Here is a 12312-nt window from a genome sequence, read left to right as displayed (position 1 = left end):
AGTGCTTTGTTTTTTTGTTTTTTGTTTTTCTTACTTGATTGCCAATAAAATAGATTAATTTGAATGAGAATGCAGCATGCAATATGAACTAAAGTTATTAGATAAAAGTTGTAAAAGCATCAGAAAACAGAAATAATCAAGCAAAGTACAAGGACCTAAATGTACACATATATATGTATGTTGTGATCATTTTAATCGCTTTATATTTTACTGAGCACATTTCTATTTAAGCCGATTGAATGCCTTGTCAAATGTTGCTATTATGAAATAAAGATGTCAAAACAGATGTATTCAGCAGAATTATTCGGAAGAAAAGGGGAAGAGTTACAGCTGGCCTAGATCTTTGTGTATTTGGGATGCTTTGCTGCCCCTTTGTGGTAAAATATGTGCACACAATAAATGGACACACACACACACACACACACACACACACACACACACACACACACACGTACTGTGGATAATATCAAATGCCCAAATTGTACCTAAAATTTAAATATTACCAAAAACCCAGCTAACATGCTAACCAAGCTAATCATTCATTTATCATTTAAAGCAGCAGCCACCCTCATGAATATTACAATAGCATACGTCACCCCACAAGCGACGCATGCGCACCACGAAGTGAAAGCATACGCAATCAACAACACACGCAGCGTCACCAGAATCAAACTATTGTCAACAACCTTGTAGTCAGAAAGCTATGGGACATCCAGAAGAATATTATCATCGCTCGGCAGCCGAACGGAAACACTAAACCTGCCTGAAAACCCTGCCTGGGCCGACGCTGTGGCGACAACGGAAGAAGTGAGAAGTGAAACCTCAACACTTTCTTGGAAGTGGCTCCAAATAGTTGTCAGGCTGTACGCACTTGCTTCCTGTTGTCAGTGAGGCTGTCGAAAAAAACAAGCGACGAGGTAACGATGTGAGAAATATCGTCAGAAGGACACTCAAAGCAAAGGTGGCAGCGTGGGACAAGAGGTGAACAACAATCTGGGGCAGCCGTGTGTCAGTGTGTTGTTTTCTACATGAGTCTGTCGGCAGGATGTCGCTGAGTTCAGGCGGGTGGACCTCTGGTTTCACACCGGACCAGTCCGCCGCCGCCGCCGCCGCCCTGCCCAATCACTATGGGGCCTCGCAGCCACAACTCGGCTGCCAGACCGTCCTCATGTCGGTTCGGGTGTCGGTTTGCCATTCTGGCATTCGGCCGCTGTGTCTTCCGGGAGCAGGTGATGAGTCACTCCGCCTGCAGCTCAGCATGGACCCGGGGAAATCCGGGGAATTCCGGCTGTCGCTGCAGGACAGCAGCGGGACTGGCCGGAGTGTGGTGAGTTCACGACACAGCGGTGGTGTTGTTGGGCTTGTTGTCACGTGTATTGTACGCTCTCCATGCTGGATATCTCAGTACTCAGTGTAAATATTTAATGTGTTGGGATGTATTTTTAATGGGGGACAACTTAGAGCAATGTTTCCCAAACTTATTGGGTTATTGTCAGGGCCACATTAAAGGATAACTCCACCAATTTCACACAGTTAAAGTTTGTGTTCACAGGTTTCTGGGAGCACAACCACATATGTAAAATAGTTGTATTAAGCTTTTTGTGGCTTCAGAGGAGGCTACATCTAATGTGGTATCCTGATTGCTTCCAGTAATGTCACTAAGTGGTTAAGTTGCATTATGGGTAATGTATGTGCCAATTTTGATGAGCAGTCCACTGGTCTAGCATTGCATGACAATAATACTACTGGACTCATTGTTTGAAAAGAAATTAACAAAATCGATATAGCAAACGCTAAGATATCACATTTTATTCCACACGATGTTTACTTTTCACAAAACCTGCTGCCTATATTACCCACAGTGCAACTTGGCCACTGACTGACATCACTGGAGGCAATGTAAACAGACCTGTAAACACACTTTAATGTCAAAAATTGGTGGAGTTCCCCTTTAGGCCATGAAACTGAGGCTCACTTTCTGTGCATTGGATTTGTGACCTGTTACCTTTAATTATACCTGTGCTTGACTATTTTTTGTAGGGATGCACAACATATATCAGCCCGGAATTTATATCAGCGGGTATTTATCCATATCAGTGATATTCGAACTGATAAGATGAAGCCATATTGCTTCCTTGTCTTCACCCTTCTAATTTTAAAAATACAAAAGTGTGAAATTATCTATGATCTTATCGGTATCAGCCAAGAGAAGCAGAGGTGTTTTCATTCATATCTGCTGTAGTCTCTTCCGGTCCGAATAATAGAGGTATTTGATATGCCTCTAAATGACAGGGCTTTAAGATTGTGTTACAGTGGTCTTTTTGGTGCATATTATATTAACTAACTTAGAACAACCTCAAACACTATGACATGAATATGGAGACTTTTGGCCTTGTGTGAGGTTGAGGACCAGGGAGCAGTTGCCCACTTTGCCCAGTTGGTATATTTAGCATTGCTTGTAATATGAAGCAATGTCTGTGTGTGACCTTTCATTACAAGTTGTAAATAAAGGTGTATTCAAATCTTTTTTTTTTGCAGGGCTGAGGAGTCACAAGAAAGAACTAAATATAAAACCTAATTAAACCAGTTTAAATCAATATGAAGGACAATATCTGTATAAGATAGATGATTTAATATTCAATATCTTTAATAAGATTTGTTGTTTAAAAACTTGTCTTGTCAGTTGTCTTGTTTTCCTCTGAAACCTTGAAAAAATGTCCACACCTGCAATGACATTTTGGTTTTCTCGTCTACAATGTGTAGCTCTTCTTCTTCTTCTTCTTCTTCTTCTTCTTCTTCTTCTTCTTCTTCTTCCTCTTCTTCTTCTTCTTCTTCTTCTTCTTCTTCTTCTTCTTCTTCTTACAATACTAATAAACAGGCAATAATATACATTTCCAAACAACGGCCCAATAATTGATCAGTACGATTACTATTGTTTATCTCGTTGCTGTTTTAATCGTTTTCTCTGTCCTTTTCTCAGACCATCGCTGAGTTTGATTTGGGGACAGTGAACTATGAGGTGAAGTCACCAAAGTGCCACGAGCTGAGCTTAGTGGCGCCACCACATGACCGCATCAGCTTTAACTTCCGCTGCGAGACGGAGGCCCAGGAGTGGGCTACGGTGGTGATGTCTTCATTAAGAGAAGCACAGAGAGGTCAGTCTTCCTCGCAGCCAAGTACTCACTGTTCTATTAGGTAACAACCACAGCAAAAAGATGAAGAAAATTGTACGTTGTAACAGACTCCTGTCTGTTGTGTATTCTCAATTCTCAGTAGTGGAGTTTGTTTGCCCTGTAGTGAACTTAGTTTGTGCTAATTGAGCGTAGCGTGTCAGATTGTTCATGCAAATAAAAGAGCTTTTCATTGCTGTGTTCGATGCTTGTTACTGATGTCATTCTCAGCTACTGTAACTGAGCTCCATATTTTGCCTTCAGGGGGAATTTCAGTAGTTTTGGTTTTTGCTTACTTGTTGGAGAAAAAGATAAAAACTGGTTTTAATAAACTGGCTTTTGTGACCATTGTGGGCTAATGTCATATTGGTATTTATACAAAAATTGTGCAGATAAGAACTATGGACGAAGTTGTCAGCTGTGAGTATAACACAAACTTAGCCCCCATATCTTTCATCTAACAGTAAAGTAATGCTGGCATAAGAATGTCTCTCGAAGAAAGAATGTCAGAAATAGTGCTAGGACATGCATAAAGGGATACTTCATGAACATGTAGAATAAAGATTAGACTGGGCAGCTTCATAGATTTATGCTTCCGGGCTTAATTTTCCATACAAGAGGCTGAATTGTGTTTTTTTTTCTTGGACGGACTTGCTTGCATGGCTTACAAACCAAAACATTTTCGGAATCAGTCTTGGAAGTGCTGGTGTAACCGACAAATCATCCCTGTGGCAGCAAACACAGAAGCCATTTTGTTAACGGATCTCATTTTAACAACTAAGTGGATGATGGAGCTACAGTCCCTGTCGTACTGGTGTAACTTAAATGTACATACTGCTCTCCTTCTTCATGATGATGCATAATAAATGAGCTAGCTGTGCTCACTGTGTCATTCTGATGACAGATACACATCCCAGATCAGAGGGAAAAATTCACCTTGTTATCCCCTATTGTGATGTCTGTTTTACTAAAGGTATCTACATCATGTAACGCTTTTAATTTTGGACTTGGATTTCAGTCAACAGCTAGAGAAAGAGCGAAATTAGAAGTTGAATGTTTATTGTTGGGGGTTTTTTACTTGTTTAAATCCTTTTTTTCCCTGGTTTTCAACATTTCTTATTAGCAGTGGCCCCGCAGGAAAACAGCCAACAGCGCCCCCTGGATGAACTCAACCAACAGAACACAATGGTCTTGCAACGAACAGGTGAGCATACTGAACATCTCCCTGCCAATATGTGAAATATGATCTGATATTGTTCAAAGATGTGATGTAACTAATTCCCTCATCCTTTGCTCATTTTATCCCTTCATTGAACCATTACTGGCCCACTAGTGGCTGTTTAGAGGTATGGCAACATCCTCTGCACACACTTTGCTCATATGTTCACCTGTGTGGGCTTGTTTGTGTATCTCTTTGTGGTGTGTGTGTGTGCGTGTGTGTGTACTGTGTACTGTATGTGTGTATCCATCCGTAGAGGAAACCTGCATAGAGCTGACCCGCGCCATAGAAGCAGGTGACATGCAGTCTGCTTCTGTCTTTGCTGCCACGCTCGCCCGACAACACGCCACACTCAAGATTCAGCTCTCTACCAGAGACTATGAAGACACTGAAATCACGTAGGAGCATCATTATTTACTATGCTTTTAACATTTTAAAAATATAACTGGTGGTCAATAATCAATACAAACTATGTGGCTAACAGCTGGTGTTTCATTCTGTCTGACAGCTTAGCTGTTGTCGTTGAGGATTTTTCGTCGTCCTGTTGCGTCACTGTGAAAGTTTTCCCACATATGACTACTGCAGCCCTGAAACAGCAAGTTAGTCTGGAGAATGCTTCTCCTCTTCGTTTGTCCTTAATGCAATCAAGATGGGTCAGTTTTATTAATTTAACCCAAAATCACATATCTCAAAATCTCATATGCCTTTTTGTCCTTTGGTTTTCTACCACCTTAGATGTTTCTTGAGTATGGCTTTCACCCACGAGTGCAGCGCTGGGTGATCGGCCAGTGTCTATGCCACGACCAGCGTTCTCTGGCCTCATACGGGGTTCATCAGAATGGCGACACAGCCTTCTTGTACCTCCTGTCAGCCCGTCATTCTCGCTTGACCCTCCAAGTCCTCCAGCAGGACCAGGAGAGTGCCCTCCTTCTCAGTCCTCCATCTCTGTCACTCACCACTCCCCCCCTCCCTGCTACCTCCACAAATGGCCCCTCATCTCTGGACAGGAGGCCTTACACCACCCTACCTCCTAGACTCCATACCAGCACCAATACTGGTGAGTGAAGGCATTAACATGTAGGTTGTCGGATTAGATTTGCTTTAACTTCTCAATTTCATTGAGCACATACCATTATTTAGTGCTTTATACTAAACACAGTAAAGGATTGATACATCTGGTGCCCAAAGATTAGTAATACCAGTAGAATGTATGTCACATCACCATTAATGCTAATGAAAAATCTAAACCCACTAGCTTGAAATGGCTACCATCTCAGGATCTCCGGTGTCGAGGGATAACGACATCACATTTTATCACCACGGATTACTCTGTTTTTGACTACATATGTTACTGAAATGGATGTAGGGATTAACTGACTGTTTTGGAGTTTGATGCACTACTGAAACTCTCAAACACTGTATCAGTGCACTGGCATGACTATACACTTTTATTGAGGAGTTTGCCTGTTTGCTTAGCTGTGTAAAGTTTTGGGGAGGGAGCCAGATGGCCCGTTGAGTTTTAACAGTGTTCGGCTAAGCGTACAAAAGCAGTTGTAGCAGTGGGAAGTAGAAATCGTTAACTTTTGCCAGTTGACCTATTTACAGCAGTTACACATCACAAAGCAAAAGTAGTGCTTTGCAATCGATTGTAGGAAAAATCAGCAACAGTATCACAAGATATCATCAACCCAGTTGAATTATTCTGGCGTGACTTTATAACATCAAAGTCCTTTTAGTTCTGTCAAAAATAGTTTAATTCTACCAAAACTGAATGTAAAATCACCGCCTCTAATTAAGGACTATTTTTGGGAGGGTTTGCACTTTAATATGGCATATTTATCAAGGGTTGCATATGTAGAGACACAAAGGCATTCATACATAAGCTTGATGGGTGCACATATTCACTTGCAGGTGTTTATTTATTTCCCCTTGAATGTTTCAGGTGGGTCAGAGAGAGGAAACGTCAGTGAGATCAGAGATCTCATCAACCTTGAGATGCCTCAGCTCAATGAAGCAATGAGCCCCAGCACAGCTTCCACACAGGTAACAGACATCAGCTGTGGTGCTTGTTTATATTCACACACTGTTAATAAAAAGTGTATGTTCTTACACGATATATGATCAGTGCAGTACAATTTATAAGATGTATGTTGCATTTAGTGCCACATCTCTAATAGACATAATGAAAAGGATTAATCTCAACTGAAAGCAGAGACTAAAAGCACCACTCTGTGCCGTAGGGTTGGTCGTGCCCTTCTTGCACCTACATAAACAAACCCACACGGCCGGGCTGTGAGATCTGCAGCACAAACCGGCCAGAGAACTATGTCATCCCAGGAGGATACCGACCTGACGCACTGGAACTCCGACGAATCCAGCAGGAGAAGGAGGCTATCAGACAGTATCAGCAGGTATGAAAAAACACACTCACAGCTGTACACCTGAGCATGCCATGCACTTACAGTCTTACACATAGAAAACATTTTTTCGGCATAAAGATGCAAGACTACACTCTAAATTTGGAAAAAAAACAACAACTCAGGAGAGGGTAACATGAAATTGATTTCAAGTTGAGATTTGAATTCAAAATTACAGGCTCTCTCAGGTTGACTCTCTTCTCTTTTGTCTCTTGTTTTTTTTTTTTTTTTTTTGAAGGAGAAAGGGAGAAGAGAGGTGCTGAGGAGTGCTGTGGCTCAAAACAACTCACTCCTGTATAACCTGGACCAGGACAACTGAACACATACAGACACAGACATACATGTTTATTTATGTTCCATTCACCGACAGTTTGAACAGACACTCATTTTTTAGATCACGTTAATCGTCAAGCACAAACTCTGTATGCACATCTATATGCTTGACTTGAAAGTGTGTAGCTCAGTTGTGTCTTCCCTGAAGTTGAATGTTATTTAAAGAGTTCATTTCAGATGCACTTATTCCACTGAAGGCTATTTAAGCCTTATGTAAGCCTATTATGGCTAGATAAGCAATACAGGTGGTGTTTTGCACGTTCATGAGACTGTAGAGAAACTCTGTATGAGAACAGTTGATTTTACATTTTACACAGAAAATGTGCAAACTCTGTTTTTGTGAAATGGAGAAACCCTGATACTGAAGTTTTTTTTGTTTTTGTTTTCTAAATTGACAATTCTGAAGTTTTCTAAAGTCATAAAAACATAACAAACAGAGATGAAATTTGAGCAGGGGGCCTGTGAGTACAAAATTAGTGAGGCACTCCTGAGGTTTCCTGGCTTCACTGAGGCTAACATTGGCCCTCTGGTGTCACGACGCAGGTTATCAGCTGGTTCTGTTAACTGTGGGATTTTCATATCCAAGAACAAGTGTGTTCATCTGGAAGAGCCAGAGTTGTTAATTACAAGTAACAGCATCCAAAACATGAAGGAAGTACTACATGAAATGAGAAAACTGGTGTAAAAAATTCAGTTACAGTGACAGCAGAAAGTGATGAAATAAAATCTAAACATGATAATGTAGTTTAGCAGAAGGAGATGCAGAAATGCCAGGAAATGCCTTGGCCATATAAAGTGGGTGAATTTCGATGGTTTTTCATTATGATGGTCACTGTTCAGCCTTTTTTTTAATGAAGCCCCAAAGAGCAGAGGTCACCGCAAATTGAATGTATTAGCCTGATTGTTGATTTTTGTACTGTTGATTACATGCACTCTGTGAAACAGATCAAAATAAAATGTTTTTAAAGAGAGGGTGTGTTTGCATGTGTGTATGTGTGAGGCTGAAAACGGCAAATTTAGGTTGTCTTATCAGTATCGGCCACGAGTAGCAAGTTATTTTCTGTATCGGCTGGGAGAATAAATCTATAAGGTGCGTCCCTATGTGCATTACCAGTCTCGCTGTGTCCCTGTACCAAAAACTGAAGGGTAATGGTTTACGGAATATTCCTTTAACGCCTCAAACAACACCACCCCTTGTGTCAGGCGAGGGAGGCGGAGCGCCGGGAGAATTTCGCCCATCTGGTGATGATGGACAGCCAGGACCTTCTGCCTAACCCTGAGCCTGTGGACTGTAGGATCTGCTACATGGACCTGCAGCCTGGGGAGGGGGTCCTGCTGAGGGAGTGCCTCCACTGCTTCTGCAGGTAGGGTTCAGGAGACGGTGGGGAAAAAATTGGTGAGACGATGTATCATAACTGGTGGAAAAGTGGTGGGAAATGGGGGGGAGGGGAGAGAAACAGGTAGAGAGGGGCATCACCTCTTCTTTGAATTGGATTAGAAATGTGTTTCTTTGAGCCTGATTGAATCACCTGTATGTTTTCTCGTGATTCAGTATCTGTATGTTTGTGTGTTTGCCTGCCCAGAGAGTGCTTGCGTTCGGTCATTATGCTGAGCGAGGAGCCGGAGGTGTCCTGTCCCTACAGAGATGACACGTATTCCTGCGACCGCTCCCTGCAGGAGAGGGAGATTAGAGCCGTGAGTCACACCAGTAAATACAGTACTTGCTCCGACGCTTCAGTCTGATATGTAGACAAATGGATTACCTTCAGCTGAATCAGCCAACACGAAGCAACATTTGTCCAAGATTATAGCCTGTCAGTAAAACCAAAAGGGGTCAATAAGTCCGCCACAATTTCTCTCTCCATCTCCTGTACAGTTGGTGCCAGCAGAAGAGTATGAGCGCTGGCTGCAAAGAGGCCTGTCAGTGGCCGAGTCTCGATGTGAGGGCAGCTACCACTGTGCCACACCAGACTGTCTGGGCTGGTGCGTGTACGAGGACACGGTCAATGTCTTCCACTGCCCCGTCTGCAGGAAACACAACTGCCTGATTTGCAAGGTATGATGTTTGTATAGTGTTAACACACATTTAGTCATTGTACCGTGCTCTGATAAATTAGTCATTAGTTCATTCATGACAACAAGTGAGTCTCCACGTGTGTAAGTACTCAGATGTTATTCATTATGTCAGAAACACGATGTCTTTTCTCCTCAGTCTATCCACGAGGGAATGAACTGTAAGCAGTACCAGGATGATCTGGCAGCCCGCGCTATCAATGACTCTGCTGCCAGGAGGACGACGCAACTCCTCAAGGTGATCTGCAGTATTATTTATTTCCATCGTCAATTAATTTTGATGATCATTTTCTCGATTAATTGATCAGTTATTTTAGCTACAAAAGTCAAAGCCCAAGTTGACGTCCACAACCCAAAGATGTTCAGTTTGTTGTGATTGAGGAGTGAAGTAACCACAAAATATTTCTATTTAAGAAGCTGGAATGGACGATTAAATGACGGAGCAGATGAGCAAAGTAGCTGGTGTTAGATATAGATCGCTCCTTGTAGCTCTGCTGTTACATGTACGGTATCAGCAGAACTGTGTTCCACACGTTTACAGCCGAAACAGAAACTTGCACCTACCACATCCTCTCACCTCGTGTCCTGTCTTCTTTCCTCTTGAAAGCCTGTTCTCCATCTCACACCAATGTCTTTCTCACACAGACTCTCGTGCAGTCAGGAGAAGCAATGCACTGCCCCCAGTGTGGCATCATAGTGCAGAAGAGGGATGGGTGTGATTGGCTGCGCTGCACCGTCTGTCACACTGAGATCTGCTGGGTGACCAGAGGACCCCGCTGGGGGCCCAGGGTAAGAAACCCTTACTTTGTTTCCTCGTGTCTCTCCTAATGTACCTTTTTTTCACTGTGTTCCAGGAGCCGCTTTTTGTGTCTGTTGGAATAGAACTATAATTCATGAACTTTGGTTGGATTAGTAGTTCAAGTAGTTGCAACATAACTCAAATGTTTGATAACTCTTATTCTGATCCTTTCCAAGGGACCTGGTGACACCAGTGGAGGATGTCGCTGCAACGTCAATAATCAGAAATGCCACCCTAAATGCCAAAACTGCCACTGAGAAGCTCAAGAGTGGTCGGATTGTAGAAGGGAACGAAAGACTCAGCTTGAAATAAACTATTTTCTCAAATAGGGAAAAGAGGGGGAACTGTATTTAAGCCAAAACTGACTGCACAGGATTGTAACGTGTGATGCATCCTTCTTGTCACTGACATTCTCAATTTTCTCTCAGCAATCAGAATAACAGAAACTATATGTTGACATTTAGCTCTGCCTCAGGCTGTGTGAGTTTTAACAAAACAGTGTTCATTATGGGATAAATGATTCACGTCTGACTGTTACGATGAGAGGAGTGGTTAAATGTATGCAGGGAGAGAGTGTTAACTCTTATTGCATTCGGTGCTTTTATTTTTTAATAAGTGCGCTGCAGAATGGAGTAATACAGGCGTGTTGTGTTTGTGTTTCCCAATCCCAGGATGCATTGCATTAAACTGAAGTGGCCTTATTCTCGTGCACAAAAGCTGTACCGGGTGTTGATGGAGATGTTTTCCGGGGAACGAGACAAAATCATTGTGTCCTTGATATGCAATTTTTCTGCATAGAGATAGAACAAACTAGTGCATAGCCATGGAAGATTATATATTTTTTGTGTGTCGGTGTGAAAGTTGGACTGCATGCGCACCGTGACGCCAAAGAGGTTTGAAATGTGTGTGGTTGGTGAGTGGAAGCAGGCTGTTCACATGAGTTATTCTCTCACGTGCTTCTGTATCTGACAGCAGTGGGTACAGAGGTCACTGTGGTGCTGCTGACCAGCTGAGTGATGCGTGATGACACTGTCGATAAAAAGCACAGTGTACTGATTGATAGTGATAGGTCAGTCACGATACTTGAACGGGTTCTGTAAGCGAAGGCACATGTAAACACATAAGCTCATATTTCTGTGAAGGAGCTCAGATACGACAGGGTGCATGAGGTGATATCAGCCAGCATACTTAATACTATTTCCCGGTTATGTGAAGAGTTCGTATCCACGGTAACCTTTGGAGTATTTTATAATTCATCATTGCATGAATTTGTTTATTCTAAACACATTAATGTGATTTAATAATGCATCATGCATGACCTTGCCAAGGATAAGCGACTAGCCTCACCAACTGCACTCTCTGTTACCCAGAATGATAATAAAAATTAATAAAAATAAAGTCGACTACACTACTGCCCGTCACTGACAAGCCACGAACAAGTCCTCACTGTTCATTGTGTTCAAACATCAGCTCTGTGTTGCTGGTGTACTGTTGTGCCTTAACTTTCAAATAAATACTCTTTAAACACGTTCTTCCCTGTGTGTTTTCTCCTGTGTAATTGAATGTTAAAGTAATGCCAGCACGCTAAGTAACACACTAGCTAAACTTTAACATATGCACACAAAGGTCCCACGTTGTACATATTTCAATTCAAAAAAGCTTTATTGGCAAGAATGGAGTTATATCATCACTAAATCTCAACTACATATTATTTGATGATTACATTTTACTCAAGAACAAGAATCCTCATGCAACTTTTTAACTTTTACTTTTGGATTATTTTGGCAAAGGTGTTTTTTTTTTTCTGTTGTTAAACTCTCAGCTGATATGATATGACACACTGTGTTTATTACAGACAGTTACATATTATGTGCCATTAAGACCCATTAAAACTTTTTGTTTTCATCCCACAGCATGAAATCATGCATCTCGTGTTATCAGACTTGCATCTTTTGGTCCTGGGTGAGTTTTTGTTATTTGTATTATTTCCATATTTTCCACTAGACACTGCAGGGCCCACAGGCCGAATACATGCTATTTTCCATTTGTCCTATAGGGGGCTTTGCCCTATGATAAAACTTTACCCTCATGCAATTAATAAAAGACTACATTTAGTACGTAAAATGTCCCATCTTAAAAACTGACATAAAAAATATATATATTATATATATATATATATATATATATATATATATATATATATATATATATATATATATATATATATATATATTATATATATATATATATATAAAATAGCAAGTTTTTGTGTGTCTTTTCATTAAAACAAAACTGTGGCTT

The 12312-nt window shown here is 41.4% G+C and overlaps 1 protein-coding gene across 2 annotated transcripts; it reads left to right on the top strand.

The window, feature by feature from the left end:
* The first annotated feature begins 613 nt into the window (after positions 1–613).
* Positions 614–11543, top strand: shrprbck1r (sharpin and rbck1 related). Of its 2 annotated transcripts, none has more exons than XM_037079342.1 (14): positions 614–1327; positions 2981–3155; positions 4294–4374; positions 4646–4787; positions 4898–4988; positions 5125–5446; positions 6332–6432; positions 6630–6800; positions 8343–8503; positions 8723–8834; positions 9016–9195; positions 9352–9450; positions 9858–10001; positions 10188–11543. In XM_037079342.1, exons 1-14 carry the CDS (start codon positions 1046–1048, stop codon positions 10266–10268), a joined length of 2142 nt encoding a protein of 713 aa, XP_036935237.1. In that variant the 5' UTR covers positions 614–1045; the 3' UTR covers positions 10269–11543. The 2 variants fall into 2 exon arrangements, with proteins under 2 accessions (XP_036935237.1, XP_036935238.1); XM_037079343.1 differs by having other exon boundaries at positions 1046–1327; positions 4297–4374.
* Positions 11544–12312: the final 769 nt, after the last annotated feature.

The sequence above is a fragment of the Acanthopagrus latus genome, chromosome 19, assembly GCF_904848185.1.
Source record: "Acanthopagrus latus isolate v.2019 chromosome 19, fAcaLat1.1, whole genome shotgun sequence".
NCBI lineage: Eukaryota > Metazoa > Chordata > Actinopteri > Spariformes > Sparidae > Acanthopagrus > Acanthopagrus latus.
This window is presented reverse-complemented; position numbering and strand designations above follow the sequence as displayed.

Excerpts from the sequence above, each read along its gene's own strand:
- shrprbck1r (XM_037079342.1), top strand. The coding sequence starts at position 1,046 with ATGTCGCTGAGTTCAGGCGGGTGGACCTCTGGTTTCACACCGGACCAG. Across the intron at positions 3,156-4,293 it reads ATTAAGAGAAGCACAGAGAG|CAGTGGCCCCGCAGGAAAAC; the intron begins GTCAGTCTTCCT and ends ATTTCTTATTAG. Across the intron at positions 9,196-9,351 it reads ACAACTGCCTGATTTGCAAG|TCTATCCACGAGGGAATGAA; the intron begins GTATGATGTTTG and ends TTTTCTCCTCAG.